Source organism: Pteronotus mesoamericanus, unplaced genomic scaffold (genome assembly GCF_021234165.1).
Source record: "Pteronotus mesoamericanus isolate MK-2021 breed Mesoamerican mustached bat unplaced genomic scaffold, CSHL_Meso_final contig_130, whole genome shotgun sequence".
Taxonomy (NCBI): domain Eukaryota; kingdom Metazoa; phylum Chordata; class Mammalia; order Chiroptera; family Mormoopidae; genus Pteronotus; species Pteronotus mesoamericanus.
The window spans coordinates 21,332,793-21,352,540 of NW_026555060.1; the positions used below are offsets into that span (position 1 = coordinate 21,332,793).

The 19,748-nt window shown below is 35.7% G+C and overlaps 1 protein-coding gene across 1 annotated transcript in view; it reads left to right on the forward strand.

Annotated features, from left to right (window-relative positions):
* CUBN (cubilin) overlaps window positions 1-19,748 on the forward strand; it is a 250,291-nt gene that overhangs the window by 16,995 nt on the left and 213,548 nt on the right. Inside the window, exons 10-17 of the mRNA XM_054593125.1 lie at window positions 871-966; window positions 2,714-2,832; window positions 3,269-3,455; window positions 4,591-4,703; window positions 7,140-7,374; window positions 9,624-9,805; window positions 11,652-11,814; window positions 12,892-13,079. Coding sequence (XP_054449100.1) covers window positions 871-966; window positions 2,714-2,832; window positions 3,269-3,455; window positions 4,591-4,703; window positions 7,140-7,374; window positions 9,624-9,805; window positions 11,652-11,814; window positions 12,892-13,079 — 1,283 coding nt within the window. The remainder of the gene's footprint in view (window positions 1-870; window positions 967-2,713; window positions 2,833-3,268; window positions 3,456-4,590; window positions 4,704-7,139; window positions 7,375-9,623; window positions 9,806-11,651; window positions 11,815-12,891; window positions 13,080-19,748) is intronic.

Sequence of the window (19,748 nt, forward strand, 5' to 3'; positions counted from 1 at the left end):
ATTCCATTACAGGCAAACCACACATTGGAAAACAGGATCTTTTCCTCTATTTTAAATATGACTTCTGTCTAAGGAGAGAAACTGAACAGTTTGGAAAGTTTTATTTAACTCATGGAATCATGGCACGTTAGTACAGCTGTATTATAAGAAAGAAATAAAAAATAAAGTCAAATATCCAAGGAAAATAACAAACTTTTAAAAACTGTGAAATAGCCTACAGACATAATGCAGAATTTGAAAATTTTTCTCTGTGAATCATAGACCTACAGCTCCATTGCTCCCACAAATAATTTATTAATGTAATGTATACATGAGGTGTTTTACACATAAAATTTACTAAATAACAGGCATCATAGTAGGCATGCAACATACGTTAGTTTTCCTTCTCTTCTGAAAATAAGTCATTATTACTATTCTCTAATCTAAATTGAGTTACTGTCCAGGAAGTTCAAGGAGTTCTAAAGGATTAACCGAAACACTATCATGTTTCATTAACTCAAAACAACAGTACATCGGACTTCTGCAGTAATTTACCTTTATGATCACCAAGTCAGTGTAATGAAAAAATACCAACTTTTTTAGTGTCAGCACTTTCTAAGTCTACAAGTGGTTTCATACATCCTTTTATTTTTATTTCTTATTTTGTAATTAAAAACAGCCAACAACATTGTTTCTAAAGCCAGTTTCCCAATTCTTGTCTGTCTTCTTAATAATGCAATTTTGTTTAGGACACTTTCAATTTACATTTTCTTTTTGATGGTGGAGGATCTCTGGTGGGTCTGGTTCATGATATTTGATTCTCAGATTGAGATTCTTCTTCTTGAATGTCCTTAACGTCGTTTGTCACGCCCCTGCTTTCGCTGTGACCAGGGTACCAGGGCGACGGAAGAGTGTGCACTCTCATCGACCTCTGCTCTGTCAATAATGGAGGCTGCCACCCACACGCGTCCTGCTCCTCAGTTCTAGGTAATGGCTCCTCCCTCCCTCTTCTTTAAGGTATTTTAATATGCCCTTATAAAACAATTCAACTTTTTAAAACCAAATACCTCTATCCTCAAAATTCTTATTTTGATCTTCAAACCAAAAATTAATCCATGTAATAAACCTCTACATTGGGAATTTTATAGATGCGACAGATTGTGGTCATACATGATCTGTTCTAATTTAGCAATTATTTTCCTACATAAGTCAGCTAATTAACTCACAATTGTATTTCAGCAAGCAGGAAGGAGAAAAGTAGGAAGGTGGACATGTCCATGTCCTTTAAGGATATTTTTATTTCTATGCCATTGGCCAAGACAGAGCCTGGTGGCTAACCCTGGATGCAAGGGAGATGGGGATATATAGTCTTTATTTCTTTATGTAGTATTTCAGGTGCCCATACCCCCAATTAAATGAAAGAATAAGGAAGGAAAAACTGGATCTTAGGGATAAGCAACAGTATCTGCAATGCTGTGTGAAAGGAGCTTCAACTCCTATAATTTTTAAAATGTGTATTGCTAAACTTTCTCTCAGAAATGTATCAGTTTATATACTCACCAATAGTGTATGAAAATATACATTTACTCCACTCTTAACAATAATGGATCCTATTGTTATTTTTTATTTTAGTCAATTTTGTAGGCAAACTTTTGACTAAATCAAAATTAAGTTTTTGATTACTGGCCATTTTTTCCTATTTGCTCATGTCTTTTGCTCCTCTGCTTTCTTATTGATTTGTAAAGTTTTGTTATGTACTAAGGACATTATTTCATTATCTGTTTTATATTTCACATGTATTTTTCCTGGCATGTTGTTTTTACTTTTTCATTTTGCAGTGGTATTTTCTGTTTAGAAGTTTAAAATTTTATGCCATCACAAAGGTATCTATTTTCTCTTTCCTAAAATTAAGACGTCCCTATCAAACACTATAAAAAATATTCAAGTATTAATACATGTTATTTTATATATTTTATTTTATTTTATATATTAAGATCTTTGATCTTTTTAGGATTTATTTTTATCTATAGCATCAAATAGAGATCTAGCTTGCAATTTTTTGTCCAAATGGGTGGCTGGTCCCAACTCCATTCATTGAATAATATATCATATATTTTGCTATTTCAAAATACCACTTTTATTTTTACTAACATGTTATATATATGCACATATATAAAAGAATATATATATACACACTTGTGATTATTTAAGTGTTTATTAAATGGTTAACAGTACACTAAAGTATTAAGAGCATAAAGTCTAGAAAAAGACTACTGGAATGTTTGATTTTTCCCTTGGCTCCACCATATTCTAGCTTTGTCTTCATCTGTAAGTGGGGATAATAATAGCACCTACTTGAGAGGATTAAGTAGTTAATGTGCGTACAGTGCTTGCAACAGATACGATCATACTAATCCTCTTTTCTGCTGTCCACCCCTCTGCGATGAGACGCTCCCCTTTTCCTTGGTGTACCTCACCGCTGTGCACAACTCAGGACCACGGCATGTGGATCAGTGTCAGTTTATATATAGTGTTGAAGAAATGTTATGCCTTTTTTACTTTTAAGATAAAAATAGAAAAATAAAGATTCTAGTATATTCTCCATATACCTTGCCTTGCCTACCCCTAGAGTGACTTGGACAATTCCTTGTCTAGACGAAAGACCCTGAGTTTTGTTACTGGGTCTGAATCAAGGAGACTTTGTGTTTACACTTTCATTTTTATTTCTGAACAGGTTCCTTACCTCTCTGTACTTGTCCTCCGGGATATACTGGAAATGGGTTTGGCCCAAATGGATGTGTGCAACTCAGTAATATTTGCCTGAGTCGCCCCTGTTTAAATGGACAATGCATTGTAAGTTCTTTATTCTTTCTGGGGAGATAGAGTACTTGAGAATAATTTTAGTTCCACATCTATGCAGCATGATTTCTTTGGTTTATTAAGTTTAAAGTAATGATTAAGCTTGAGATAAGGAACTGTCAATAACTTTCAGATGAAAGATGGGTAATAACTTTAGTTCCCAGGAAAAACTCATATTGAGTTAATTTTTTCTCCCAGTGATCGACAAAGGAAGTAAATCAAAGCCTGCAGTTCCAAATAGATCCAACTTACACTTCGATACTTAGTGATCATCATTTAAATGAGTTAATACAAGTTAGGCTACTGGAAGCTGCTTGTGGCTCAACACCTGCTGCATATACCATGTAGCATCACTTCCTTTATTATTTGGATGGATTGGAATTTCTTGTCTATCCATTTGTTTTATGGCATTGTTTTTTTATTTCCTTAGGAAACAGTATCCAGTTATTTTTGTAAATGTGACCCAGGTTGGGCTGGTATCAACTGCACAGAAAACATCAATGAGTGTCTGAGCAACCCCTGTTTGAATGGGGGAACATGTATAGATGGTGTTAATGCTTTCAGTTGTGAATGCACACCTTTCTGGACTGGATTTCTCTGTCAGATTCCCCAGCAAGGTATGCTCAGCATTTCTTTTACCACAGATGCTCACAGCTTAAAATTATCATCATATAATGAACCCTACTGCAGATTTCTCTACTGAACCTACTTTCTTGTATAGTTGTTCAAAAGGTTAGAAATAAATGTTTCCTTGCAGAAATTGCATAGAGTTCAAGAGATAAATGTATATATCAATTTAAGCCAGAAGTACTTTTTCCTCAAAGGAAAAAAAAAATGTCATTTTCATTATGTCCATTCTGAAAACAAAATATGCTAAGGTATTGTAGATTTCTAAGTTTGAGTTTTCCCGAGAGCAGCTATTTAATTTCTTTACAGTATTCCACTTAATCATGTTACTCTTCTGCTTTAGAATATACTGGGTTCCCCTTTGCTTGTTAAATAAAGATTGGGACTGTTTCTCAGTGGTCCTCTATTATCAGGCCTCATCTTTCCCTCTTACCTTATTTTTCATTAGTTCTTTAAAAATACTTTCCTTTAACCTGGACATCTTTCCTTACTACCTGACTCCGTGTGCTGCCATGAATGTTTCTGCCTTGTTCCTTTATTCCAGATATTTCTCCCCACAAACTTGTCCAAATGTATCTGTCCTCCAGGAGTATGTCACATTCAATCTCCACCATAAAGTTTCTTATAGCTTCTCCACCCCTTACTTACTACTCCTGATTCTGAATCAGCACATTTATTTACTGAGGCTTCTCTATGTGTTTAGGACTATGGAGAAATAAAGCGTAAAATACTGTCTCCACGTATTATCTGCTTATCTTCCAGCTGAGGAGACAAGGCTAATACAAAATGGCAGAGAAGAGATGAAAACTAAAGATACGAACTAAGTTGTGTGGGGTCAGGTAAAGAATCTCAGAGGCAGAGAGCATGGGAAGCAGAGAGAACACAAAGAGGCCAGAAGTTTATGGCGGAGATGAGGAGACATGAACAGGACTTTGAGCAAGAAGTGGGATTTGGGTGGATGTCCAAGAAAAAAAGGAGCAGAGGAGAGGGAAGAATGGCAGGGCTTTGTCTCTAATGTTAATCAGTCAGACTTCTCTAGATATTTCATTGGCAGGGTTAGAATTGCCTACCCTTTTCCTCTGTGGAGTCTCTGAAAAGCATGGTTCATCTTCTTTTCCTTTGCAGTTTGTGGAGGGTCCCTCTCAGGGTTGAATGGAAGTTTCAGCTACAAGAGCCCTGATGTTGGTTATGTTCATGATGTTAACTGCTTCTGGGTAGTCAGAACTGAAGAGAGAAAGGTAAATGTAATGTCTCCTGTCCAAAGTAGGTTTATATGTGTATACACACACACACACACACACACACGTATATATATGCATCTGTAGGTTTATATATACACACATACATATATATAAGGTGCATATATTACACAAAATACATGCAGTGATAATTCATCCTTCATATTTTAAAGATTTACTAAATGTCAGGCTTTGGGCTAGGCAATTTAAGTGCTTTTCTCTAATCTTTGAAATAAGGAATAGTATCCTCATTTTATAGATGAGGATGGAAACAAAGAGAAGTTAACTAATTTTTTTAAAAGCACTCCATAGCTGGTAATTGGAGTAGTTAGATTTCAGTCATTTGTCTGTTTCCAAAGTTCATGCCTTGTCCAGTATGGATTATTCTCTCCATGGGTGGGTCAAATGCAAGTCAGTGATTTGTAAAGACATGTTCTTGCTGAGACAGTAGTGTTTGAAGATGATCACCCAATAATGTGGATCACTGTCCAAAAATGGAACCTGCTACTAAATGGGTTTTCTTATCACTGTCTTCTTCTCTGGGCCACCGCATATGCCAAAGTCCTATGCTAATTATTCCACAGATTACATCATCGTATTTTTAACTCTAATAACCCTCAAAGATTGAAATTCTCTATATTTCCTCATTTTACATATAGGGAAATGGAGCCTAGAGCAGCTGAGAAATTCACCCAGGGCATGTGGTTTGTAAATGGCACGCAGTCACTCAAACTCGGGCCATTCAATGTCCATGATTCTGAACCGAGCCACTGCATGAACAATCTTCAAGTTAAGATCTGAGCCTGAGGTTTTTAGTGTTTTATCCCCAATATTTATTATTCAACTCTCCCAAATATTTATTTTTCAGGTAGCTATTAGGCTTATTGTGATAAAGTTGTAGTTCTGAACAGATAAGATTTTCCCTTAAATCTTGTTAACTTTTCCCAGCAATATTGCAGAGGTCATTGTACAAGGTCAGGAAACATTTTTCTTCTGTTAGGGAGGGAGGACTCTTTGGGGCCTGGTAACCCACAATAGAATGAGCTCCAAAATCAGTTTCCCAGTGAGTATGTTATGTGAATTTCCTTCCTTCTATTTAGTTTTCATGAATTCTATTTCCTGACATTGAAAACAATTTTCCTTCAAAAAAATTTTGTGAAAAATTTTGATATTTTTATCAATTTTTAAAGAAAATTTATGTTTTTTTCTTGATTATTGTGATTCCATATCTTTTTATCCCCAACACAATTTACATGTTATAGTGGAAATTATGTAGAAATCAGGATAGTTCAATTCATGAACATTTATTTTATTTTTAATAAAAATGCTTCAAGGGCAAACATGATGTATTGTTGGGTAACAGATATTAAAAATACCTTATCATGAATTTCAAAAATATTCTGGTATTCTTTGTCACTACTTTGGTATTCTTGAATGCTGTTGTGGCTTTAGATCATAATGGAAATTAAATTGAATGGCCTTCTTTCGGTTGTTTGGTCTAAATGAAGTTAGTTCAATATCTTTTATATGTAATTACCTATGTTACTTTATTTTTCTGTGTATTCTAACATTTTAACTTGGAAATGCACTTTTGTGTTTATACTCTCCTACTTGAATGCTCAAAACTCTTCATATTACCTTTGCCCATTCTCTGCTCTCATTATTCATCTCTTACTATGTGCAACCACTGAAGACTGCAGGCTTTACACAGGCCTACACCATGCCTACTCAGCCTATATTTGAGGCCTTCGGTCTGGGCTGGGCATTTGTTTAATGGACTTTAACAGAAATCTAAGTAAATCTATTTCATTAACCCATTGAAATTAAATGTTTCAGTTATGCTAGATGAATCACTTCTAGAGACCTGCTTTATGGCATAGTGCCTATAGTTAATAATATGGTACTTTGCACTTCAAAATTTGTTAAGAGGATAGATTATACTCTTACTATAAAAAAAACTGAAAGAGAGAGAGAGAGAGAGAAGGAGAATGGGAGTATTCGATATATCTATCACATCGATTGTTGTGGTGGTTTCACAGGTGTCCGCGTATGTCCAAACTCATGAAATTTTACACATTAAATATGTGCAGTTCTTTGTCTATCAATTATACCTCAATAAAGCTGTAAAATATATTTAATTAACATTAACATTTTGGCATAATTGGTTATGTGTCTGGAGGAAAATAGATGGAATTTTACCTCACATCCAAAATTTTTTTTTGATATATGTCGATGTTAGTTGAAGGTAAGTCTAAGCAATTTTTAACGTAAGTCAGTTAACCAGTAGAATCCTCATATGCATTTGTGGCTAATTAGGAAATCTTAGATGTATCTTTTAAAAGTGACTCACTATAAATGCCTCCTAATTAGAGGGAGACATACTTTAGAATTAACACTGAAATGAAAAATAATTCCTTGTGACCTTTATATTTTTAGGTGCTGCGTATCACTTTCACTTTTTTCCAGTTAGAATCAGTGAGCAATTGTCCATATGAGTTTCTTCAGATTCATGATGGCGATTCCTCTGCAGCATTTCAACTTGGAAGGTTCTGTGGCTCCAGCCCCCCACAGGAACTCCTCAGTAGTGACAATGCTCTCTATTTTCATTTCTATTCTGAACATTTAAGAAATGAGAGAGGCTTTACAATAAGATGGGAAACACAGCAACCAGGTAGGTATAAAGATGGAGAAAAATGAAACAAACTCTTGAAGTTATTAAATTTTTTGGTCAATATTTAACTTTTGGATACATTAGATGTTTGAAAATCAAGTGTTACATAAGAGTTTTGTAATTATTTTTATACCAAATAAATCCACAATGATTATGTATTTGATTTTGTGTTCAGAAATAATAAAATGTGGATGAAATGTAAGAGATTAAAAAACATAACTCTTAATGGGTCCCTTACAAAATTACCAAACAGCATTTTTATAAGCTCAACTAGTAAATTACTGCAAGGATGTTACTGAGGACACTGACCCACTCCTTCACTTACTATTCCTTATCCTAGTGGCTATGATAATTTGTTTTTTGTTGAATTTTTGTTTTTGGTGGTCTATTTAAAACATGTTTTTACTATAAGATTTTTAAACATATAAAAAAGTCGAGAAAACGGTATATCAAAGTCCCAATTCATTTATCAGTAAATCTGTGGAACTATTTCTCAAATTTCTCTTTTTCCTTTTGGTCTATTTATCTGTCCTTGTGCCACATTGGCTTAATTGCTGAAGCTTGAAGTCTGGTTGTATAAATTCTTTAACTTTGTTCTTTTAAAATATGCTAGGTTCTTTACATTTCCATGTAAATGATAGAATCCACTCATTGATTTTCCCCAACAATCTGCTGTGATTTTGTTGGCACTGCATTGAGTCCATAGTCAACTTGGAAAGAAATGACTTCTTAAAAATTTTGACCCTATCAGTCTGTGAACTTGTACTATCTCTATATCGATTTAGGTCTCTTTTAATTTACCTTAGCAATGGTTTATGATTTCAGTGCTTATTTATTACACATCTCTTTTCACTTTTTTCTAGATATTGATATTTATGTTAAATGACATTGTTTTTCTAAGATATAATTTTCCATTTGTTTTAGTTATTTGTATTTTTATTGTAAATGAAGTTGAACATCTTTTCAAATATATTTTAAAGGCCATTGGAAATTTATCAATGAATTCTGTTTATATCCCTATTTTTTAAAAAGCTCTTCATATATTAGGCATTTAATTCTTTGTATTATATATGGCATTTTTCCCAATTTGCCATTAACATTTTACTTTGCTTATGGTATTATATAACTTTTACCCATATGATCATTTTTTTTAAGTACTAAGTTTTGAAAAAGTCTTTTCTTCTGAGCAACTGAGATGTTTTCTCATTATAAACAGTGAGAATCATGTATCTAATTTGTTTCACTTTTTACCTTGGCAGCAAAAATTTTGTCTAATAATCTGCATAACTACATAAATGTCATATCTTGCATATTTGAAACATCATCATATTTTATTATTTTCTAATTTATATTTATGGCTGTCTATATTTTTATTTAATGTTTTTGATTTTTCAGTAGCACTTCTGATAAGCCACCACCAGTTTTCTGTAAAATTAATGTGGGTATTAATAAAGAAAAGGTTCTTCCAATCACTGATAAGCAACTTTGCAGGGCTGGTGGGCTGAAGCAGGTAGTTAGAAAGCCTGGCCCAGTCCTTCTCTTGCTCCATTCCTGGGCAAATGGCCCAACTACCATAGACATTTGAATTTCTTCCCCTGTAAAATGAATGTTTTAACTACATTGTAGTGTTAAGACACCTCAAATGAAAATTGAGCCAGTTTGTAGAAAGACATATTGACTGATAGAATTTCCAGAATTTTTAAAGAATTAACGTACTGCCCTAACTGGTGTGGCTCAGTGGATTAAGAGTTGTCCCATAAAACGAAAGGTCGTGAATTTGATTTCTGGTCGGGGCACATGCTTAGCTCGTAGGCCACATCCCCAGCTGGGCGCGTGTGAGAGGCAGCTGATCAATTGATGTTCTTTCACACACTGATGTTTCTCTCCCTCTCTTCCGCTCTCTCTAAGCATAAAATCTTTAAAAAAAAAAAAAAGAATGTACAGAATGAATCTCTCTCAAAGTTTAAAAAGTGAATCTATCATCCAATTATTCATCCCTCAGATGGTTCAACACTGTGTTTTAAATCATGTAACCATATGATGGCTGATAAGTATAAAGCTGAACACATGGGTGATTTAATTATTTATTAATGTTTATAGCTTTGTCAAACGAGAAAACTGAAAGTCTTGTTTAAATCTATAGGTAGTTATTTAAATGAAGCAGGTCTTCTCACAGCTAGGGCGATGATAATTCTACATGAATTATAACTTGTACACAAATGTAAAGTTATTGTTTTTTTTCCCTTTAGAATGTGGAGGTATACTGACTGGTACTTACGGATCTATCAAGTCTCCGGGATATCCTGGAAACTACCCGCCAGGAAGAGATTGTGTCTGGAAAGTTATAACCAGTCCTGGTCTTCTAATAACATTTACTTTTGGGACCTTGAGTCTGGAGCACCATAATGATTGCAGCAAAGATTATCTCGAGGTAAACGATTGCATTTAGATAGAACTTGTTATGATATGATTAGAATTCAGGTAACTATGGTTTCGTGATGCCCATGGATAACCACAATTTATTAACAATAGTTGGATGTATTCTTCAACTATTAGACATTAGGCTGCTAATGTCTAAGTCTTGCTAAGTCCTTTTTCTTAATTGTGCCAGATCATTACTCCTTCTGAGTTCCATTTGAATCTGGGAAAGAGACTGCCTTGCTTGCCCTGGTCATTTTCTGGAAGCTCAAGGCTCAGGGAATAGCATAATTAATGAAATAATCATGAGGTAATGGCTATCTTCTGTAATGCAAATTCGAATCTTCAGTTGTTTGTGGTAAACTGCTAAGGTATTTCACAAACTGACCATAGTGTTCCATGAGGAAAAATAGTAGTGATTGTGTTGAAATGAATTGGTGAACGATAAGCCTTGCTAGAATATATTGAATAATTGTTCCCGGGAGGAGCAGAGTCAGCCTGTGTCCCTCCTGCTTACCATTAGTAAAAGATTAAAATATGGAAGAAGAAATGGCTATTACAGTCTAATGCCATATGCATATAGGTATATAAAAATGTGTTCTCCATTATAGACTGAAAGATCATTGAGAAGGTTGAGTTCTTACGTTGTTCCTGTCTTATCACCATAAATCTCAGTTCCTTTGGCAATAGTGACAAAAGTCAATATGCTTTTCTAAGTCCATTAGAGAAGAATGTAATGCTATAGAATTATTCATAAAGGATGGCAGGGTGTGAGTGTCAAATAGAGATCTCCACAAGTTAAAGTCATTAGTAAGTTAGCAGAATCCATCTGTAATGGATTTGAAACCTTTGGGAATAATTCTCTGGAAGATCTTCCTCTCCCTGGAAAATTTCATGAAGATAATCTTTTGAATGTTGACATTAAAGTGAACTGTCTTGAAATTAATTTTCATTAAAGTTTATCAAATTAAAATTAGGAACATCTTTGCACTTCTACATATTAATTAAGATACTCATAATAGAATGTATCAATCATTCTGACAGTATTTAAATGCCTCTCATTTCTCAACAAGCTCCAATATTTCAAGGAATAAGTTAAACATAGGAATAAAGTAATGCTGCCTTCTAACTTTGCTGACAATAGTAGAAGTAATTTGAATGGACAAAATTAGTCACATTAAGATATTATTCAGTCCTTTGCTACCTTGATGTTCTAGGTAATACCAAAATTGCAATTACAACACGATTATAGAGAAGGTAACATGATGGTTTAATAGATTAAAAACTAACAATTAAAAAAGGACTTTATTTCTAAGATCACATCATTATTGTTGTGGTACTTAATTACTATTAAAGTTGCATTATTAAATTTCATTAATCCATCTTTCCATTGTTTCTAACCTGACTTCACTTCCTTTCCACCTCTGATCCTCCCTAAACCAAGCTGTGAATCAACTGATGTGCTAGCATTCCTTCTCCTATTTTCTTTGTATATATTCATTTTTTTCTCCTAGATAAGCAGGGGCTCATAATTTCAAAACAAATAGCTAGGGAGAAAACCTTGGAAAGAAAACATTGAGACTAGTAACATTATCAGAAAAATTCAAAGGATATGTCCAGCCTCTGAATTGAAATTCAGACAGAAGATAAGGCACCAGGGACACCAGGAGACGGCGACTGCCCTTTACTGAGCCCCAAGCTATAGCAGACACACATGGAAGGGAATGAAAGGAAAACCTCCCAGAGCCATCATTTCTAAATGATGGGTTTTCTGAAGTTCATGTACAAAATTATTCGGTTTGTTAAAATCTGACCATTAGAGATTAATGATACATTTTTTTTTCCGGTTGTCATTTTAGATTCGAGATGGTCCTTTGAGCCAGGATCCTGTTCTTGGGAAATTCTGCACCACCCTGTCTGCCCCACCGCTCCAGACCACGGGTCCCTTTGCCAGAATTCATTTTCATTCTGACAACCAGATTAATGACCAAGGCTTCCATATCACCTACTTAACATCGCCTTGTAAGTAACCTGATAATGAGGAGCTTACTGTGAATGTGAAGGACAGTGCTTTGCTTATAGCTGTTTTATTTTTTACTGTGATAGTGCAGATGACTTACTTTCTTAGACTAATAACACGTGTTTATAAACATTTCTGTCATAGTTCCAGGTTTTTTTTCTTTATCTTCCCAATGTTCTTTTATCAATGCTATAATAGCCCTCTGTCCCTAAATTATGGGATCCATTTTTTATGGTAACTATGTGTGAGGCACCTAAAATTAAATAATTCACACATCAGTTTCCTGGCTATTATTGAGTGTTTTGTTGTGAGAGATATTGTTCATGAGGGAAATATAGTCTATTTTGAAATATGTCAGGTTTTACAGCGAGCATGCCTCTAATTTGCATTGATACCTTAAAATAAACCAACAAATAAAAAAAAGAATAAAATGCTCTATGATTTTTATTTTAGGGCTGTAGGAAGATTTTGTTCTTAACACACTTCATTGTACCTTAATGAGAATTCACAGGAAAATCATCATCTAAGTCTCAATATCAGGAAATTAATAATGGACATCTTTTTACTGGTCCCCTTTCTCTATTTACTTTGGCTTTAGGCTGAATCTGCAGCTGACCTCCTGTAATTTCTGTAGTATACATCTGTTTTCTGTGCATATCAACTTTCCCCTGACCATGTCTTGCTATTCTGCATTCATTAGTCTTCTAATCTGATTAATTTTTCTAGTTAGATATTTTATGTTGTTATATGCATTTTATAAACAGCCTCAGATCTTTTTGGAGTGAAGGAGATTGTAAATGTATTTGAAAAGCAATTTGTAGAAGAAGATACTAGATTGGACTTTAGATTACACATCTCATCTATTTCTTTAGGTACTATGTGGTCATCCCACAAACACGTGTCAAACTGAAAATCTTATAATCAGATAAGGTATATAAAAATAAACCTGTATAGGGTGAATAAAGAGGGTATGTGATCACATGTGTTTGTGTTTAAGTTTTAGAAAGTTGTGTCAAATGCCTGGGAGCTAGAGGAATGTCCATCCACCTGACCTTCTCCTTCTTTTCCCTTCTCTTCAGCGGATCTGCCTTGTGGAGGAAACTACACAGACCCAGAGGGTCCTCTCTCTCTTGACTTGTCTGGACCTTTTACTCGCAACAAACAGTGCATCTATATCATATATCAGCCCCTGGGAGAACAAATACAGATCAACTTCACCCACGTGGAGCTGGAAGGCCAGAGAGGCTGTTCTCAGAGTTACATTGAGGTAACTGTTAAAAACTTGGTGGCTCTTAGATGGTGTTTTTCAACATTATTATGTTCTGAAGAGCAGTGGTCTTCAAATGGTAGCTGGGCCAGCAGCATCCAGATCGCCTGGATGATCTGGATGTTGGAAAAGCTGTTCTATACCCTATTTCAGACAGACTGAGTCAGCACCTCTAGGGGCAGGCCAGCCATCTGTCTTTTAACAGACCCTCCAGGTAATTCTGAGGCAGCCTAGAGAGTCTGAGAGCAACTGTTCTAAACAGGATGGAGGAATTTGCCAAAAAGAGGTCTATGGGTGGTGAAGTGTGATGGACTAGCAAAGAACAAACATGAAAGCTGACACAAGGAACTCAGAAAAATGCTAAGTTATAGGCTATTAAGTTGGGCTCTCATAACTAAGGTGACTTCAAATAAGCAAGAACAACAGGATTTGCTAATGGGATATATATTTCAGAGATCCTCCAGCACAATTTTATTTGCGAGAGAACTCAATCCAGAGAATTAAAAGCATTTGTCCAGGTGAGGTAGTTAGGTCAGTGGCAGAGAGTTAAGTTAAGGTACCAAAAAACTCTTGTTTTAAAGTTCAGATTTTTTTCTTCATTAGTTCTGCTTACTCTCCTCCAGAAAACTTTAATTCTGATTTAAGTGTGGGTAATAAATGTAACAAGAATATCTGAAACAAAAAGGCAGTTGTTGTTTGCCTGGCCTGGTATTTGTTTTGCTTAATTATCAATCAAACCACAAATTAAAGTGCTGAGCAAGAGAAACTAAAGACTTTTTGCTGAATGCAACCATTTTGTATAAACTCAGAGAGGCTTTGACAATTTTGTTTGCTCATGCAAGTTAGTCCAATTCATTTTACTAGGAAAAACCTATATAACCTCTTGCACTCTCTCCTCCTTCAAATGTAGAGAAAGGAAACATAGGATTTTAATATCATACAGTCTGGACTTACCCGAGGAATGAAGTACATTGCCCATGGCACCACAGCAATACTTTTTAATCCAGAGATTTTTATCTCAGATAATTGAGGCAAATGTGTATATTCATTCAATTTATGTTTCCTAAAGTCATGCAGTTATGAAGTTATGTTTCCTAAATTTATGTTTCATAAAGTACATTCAAGTTTTATGCTGTGGAGCAATTTTAGATATTTTTATGTAAATAAAAATTAAATTTTCAACTTTTTTTTTACTTTGACAACAGTAAAAATAGCTCGCATTTAGAGAGTACTTATGCAGCAAGTGCTATTTAAGACTTTAAAATACTGTAATAGATTAAGTAGAGAGCAAATTACTGATATCTTTCTGCCTGTTGGATATGGTTATATGATTTACATGAATTACTTCATTGAGTCTTCACAACAACCATCATTTCTATTTCGATAATAAGAATGGAGGCTTAAAGAAGTTGTTACTTGGCTGTGGTTGCACGTCTGGGGAGTGGGGGAACTAGGGGCTGGAATTTGGTGGTTCCAGGTGTACTGTTCTCTGGTAAGAGCAGAAATGCAGTAGCACAGCTGTGACTACAAAAGGAGGCTCACCTCCCATGCGGAGGAAGTTCTTGTGGCTTTCCCAATTTCATAATTGGCTCCTTGGTCATAAGACTGTACCATGGAGCTAGGAACAATGCTTTTCTCAGACAGACAAAAATGTAACTAATTTTCAGCGAAACCTGCATGTCTTTCTCTTACGTTCTTTGTGATGATTCTAATGGCTCTAAGGAGTCATCGAAGTATCTGAAATGATAGTCCCTTCCTGCCAGTGCAGTACACTTTAATTGGATTTCATTAAGGAGTTACATGAACTCTTAGTTGTTCAGAAAAGTTATCAGAAAAAAAAATCATGAAAGATTAAACTTGGTAAAACATTCTAGTGGAATGTTTTGTAGCCAGAGAGGGATTAGAGTTAATTTCTTAACTTTAGTTCAGTCATTTGATGTCTGTATAACCTCAAACAATTCTTTACTGGGGTTCTGCAAATCCTACTTCCATAAGATGACCTACCTATTTCTCCAACTTTTGCGAGGGCAAGTCAAAGAAATGAATGATAAAAGAAACTTACATAATTAAAAACATTTTAAAGTGCAACATTTCCCCAGGCCCAGTTCCCAGACCCTCTCGCCTTGGACTTATCAATTTAGGGACAGCTGATGAGGCCCTTTCATGGTTGGCTGTTGAAATATCTAATTCTGATGTGCACACATACCTAGTCTTGACCAAATTTCCCTCAAGGGTTGTTGATGGAAAAGAAGGACAGGTCATGTATAGAAATTTGAGTAATTGAGTGGACTTTTCTATGTCCTTGACCATCCATCCTAAGGGAATACAGCCAATTGATTTGCAGAATTTTATCACCATCACGAGCCTCAGAGCTCTCTAATCTAAACCCTTAATATTACAAATGAGGAAATTGAGATCACAAAGCTCAAACTCCAGTTATCATGACAATAAGATTTAGATGTATCTCCCTGGATTCTAGAGAGACATAATGGTTAGGTCACAGTCCTTACCATTGAATCATACCTATCTATTGGGACAACTTGTGAAATATTAGCCCATTTTTAAAAAAAGTATGTCTACCTCTTTCTACGTCCTTCAGACAGTGGGCATGAAAGAAAGTGATACTAGAACCAAATACAAGTGACATTACTGTGACTCAATACATGGTTCCCCCAAATGGTGGTTTTATTTTTAAAAGGTATACCTAAAAAGTGAAAGGTTTAAGCACAGATGTTTAAAAAAAATGGTATTTCAGATACATTGGTGGTTTGGAGGGGAGTCGACTGTCATTTACTAACTCCATTTATGACAGAGAGAGTACCACCAAAAACTTTTGGAAGAATGAAGAGCAAAGAGGGGATTCTAGAGAGATGTGGGAATTTTCTTTCGAGTGTGACTAGGTGCACTTCTAGAACCCCAGATCTAGATGTGGTCCAGACATCTTGTTACCTTATAAATATATCCTTAAAATGTGTGGTTTGGAAAGACTTTTTGCTCCATAAGGAAGCTCCATAATAATCTGAGAATAAAACTTAACCATAATAAATATGGTATTGCTCAGATCCATATCTTTTTTTTTTTTAACAAGAAGCACACATTTGTGTATTAAACTTTGGATTTAATATATCTCATTCAACTAAATTTTCTACTGCTAAAAACATGCATTGCCCATGGGTGGTGTAATGTGTGTATAGCAAGAACAGATCACCTATTAATTCATCTGTTTTTGTCTAAGAGAATTTTAAATTGTATAGAACAGTACAATGAATGTGATAGAAGCATCTTTCCAGAATAAAAAGTTGCTCCTCTCATTAATACTTCATAAGTGATTTAAGCCTTCAGAATTCTGAGACACATAAGGTAATAATGAAATTTTAATTTTAATCCCACAGAGCACAAACAGTAGGCTGAATAATAATTTCAGAAGCCTACATTATGCTAAGACAAGGGCTTACAATAAGATGTGGAAGGAAATGGATAAAATCGTTTACCCCATCCAACCTCCCTGGCCAATTCCATACCAACTGGCTCCCACGCCTCCAAGACTTTGGGGAAGTGGAAAAGAAACACTACAAGCACTGATAGGAGAAGGGGAAGTGCCTTCTGGGGAAACAGAGGGACTTTGGGGAAGTGGTTCTTTCTTAGGAATGGAAAGCAAACAAAAATTAATGTCATAGAAAATGTTGAAAACTAAAATTAATAAGATAGGTGGAAGTAAATTACGTTAAATTTCGTTTCCAAAATTTAGGGAATATGTAACTATTCTACAAGTGTCATTAGCAGCAATTAATCATATTTTAACCTTTTGCCAGTCCTCCAACATTCACAAAGCATAAATTGCACTGTATCTCTCTATAGTGCACTGCAACTAGAAATTACTAATAAAATATTTTTAGATGTTCAACTACTTGGAAATCTATAAACTCTCTCTTAAATAATTACTGAGTTAAGGAAGGAAGTAGGAAATGAAATGAAGGATAATGTGAAAACAACAAAGAGAAAATGCTATGTATCAAAACCCGTGAGACAGGATGAAATTCAACTCCCAAGTAAAATCTTTAAGATTTTAAATGAGGAACCCCAAAATTGGGAACGTGGGAGAGTAAAAGTTGGAACATTGAAGAGTTATCTTCCCTCTGAACCTTTTATCATCTCCCTCTCTCCTCCCCTCTACTCCCCACCCTGACTCCTCCCAGCGGGCTCTACACAGCATTCCCATATCTCCATGTGTCTTCAGAGGAATGCGAATTCATAGAGGAGCCCCCCTTGCTCTCTGTTAGGCAGCATGACTTTTGGTCTGCCAGAACATACTTGTTATCCTCAAGGGGACATACTGGTCAGAGTCTCATGGCTGTGATTCACAGAATAATTCATAAGGATTATAAACCCAAATGGCAGAGAAAGAATATGGCTTTTGACAGCTAAACTGGGGTATAGCTGTAGCAAACACACCAGAGCAGGCCGAGGAGCATTGTTTCCAAGTTAAATGCATCGTGAAATTAATCGTAGTTCAGAGAAATATCTTCCTAGAGCTGCCCCCCGCCTCCCGACAAGAAGAAGAAATGGGGAGATATTCAAGAACTGGCATTGTATTGCATATTGGGTTTGGGGTTTTGGCAGAAACTAGAAATATTTGGTTAGTTTCTTAGCTCTGTTGGGTTTGGGGTTTTGGCAGAAACTAGAAACATTTGGTTAGTTTCTTAGCTCTGTTAGTTTCTTAGCTCTGTTAGTTTCTTAGTTTTTCCACAATTGCTCCACCATCCTGGTGCTTTTTAATGAAGTGATAAAATATGCCATTGCTCATGTGAAATAATTCTATAGGCTGCTGTAGCGGGAGCCAAGAAAAAGGTTCATTCAGATGGTAGAACCACCTAGTTTTGGAGTTGTGAAGGGCTGTAGAGGATAGATCTTTCCTGTATGTACGGGGGGTGCAGGCTTGTGGGGAAACCACAGCCCAGTGGGACAAGTGAGAAGGAGAGCTACGGAAGGGCATCGGTCAAGGAGGCTACACACTGCTAGGGCAAGTCAAGAGGATGACAAGTACTCTCTGATATACATGAAAACAATGTTGCATGGAAACATGGTAAAGAACTTGAATTCTGGTTTACTAAAGACAAGATAGTTAATAGCAGAAAGTCTCAGTTTCCTCATCCGTAGTAAGGACAGTAATGGTACTCTTCTTAGAAGGATTAAAAGAGGTCATTCATTCATTTATCCATTCTCTAAATTTTTACCAAACAGCTTAGATACCAACCACTTATGTACCAAGCGCTGTGCTAGATGGGTGTGTAAAACAGACATATATTAAACATGTAAGCACACAGATACATAATTTCAAGTTGGGAAAATATCATGACGGGAAGAAACAGTACTATGAGAGAATAACAGGGCTGTTGACTTTAGTTGAATGGTCAGATGTCGCTTCCCGAAGGACATGGCACTTGGGCCTTAAGTAGCGAAGTCCTGGAGTAGTGAGCAATGCAAAGAACCAAGAGAAGAAGGAATCCAGGTTAGAGGTGCCAACATAGCCTTGGAGGCTTAATTAAAAAAAAAACAAAACAACTTGATAAACTCCAAGAATTGAAAAGTTGTTAGTGTGGATGGAATCAGAAAGGAGAGGAGGAAACAAACAAGAGCTAGGCAGGAACTAGATTCTGTACAGCTTTGTAGCTGGAGACAGAGATCTGAGCTTTGCTAAATGAAAAGGGCAACAATTAGAATGTTCTTAGTGCATTACCTTACACACCAGTGAGTGGCTACTAAAAGTGAACAGATCTAGCGATGATAACGGGGAGGAGAAAGTGACATACCGAAGTCTGCAATCATGTAGGATCACACTTCTCTGCAAAACTAGACAAAATATTCCTGGTAATAGAAAAGCAGATATTTTTTAAACATCAGATAAAGAATAAGTTTATTGATACAGATGTTAGAAGGGGGCACTGTTTCATGAGGTAGAAAAAGCTTTAAATTTTTAACTATGAAATCCTGAAACATAGTAATGAGTACTGGAGGATAATAACCTAAGGAAATAATTTTTAGTTCCTACATAGCTTCTCTCATCACTTATCCCTCACCCTTCATTCTCTGACTTCGAGTGGGACCTCATCCCCTTGCCTGTGCACCCACACTAACCCGAGGCTAGTCTCCAGGACCTTCTTTATTTTACATAAAGGGCATTTCAGCCGAAGCTGATTTCACAAGAAGCCACAAGTTAAACACTTCTGTGTGTGGTAGGGCTCTGTTTTCAGCCCTTGGTTGGGTCAAGCCCAAATGACAGCATATTTGCCTTGCTTTGAATTAAAATTTAATACTAAAATAGATTTTTGAAATTGTTCTATAAAAACAAATCTGGACACATAGCAGATAAGAACAAATTAACACATGCATTAAGATGTGGCTTCGGGACCTGACCCATTACAGGTGTTAAAGCTTTCCACTGACTGGGCTCTAGATTTCACTTTTAAAACTTCAGATAAACGGTGTTTTTGGGTTTTGTTTTTTTTTTGGCCCAGTTAATTTTAATTCTCACCACAGGCTAAAAATCATCGGTCTTGAGCCAAATATTGGGTCTCCGGCCCTGAAACAATCAGTGTTTGCTGGATGAATGTGGCACTCAATGAGAAATCTGGGTCTGGTTCGTAGAACACTAGAATATTGATCAGTCCT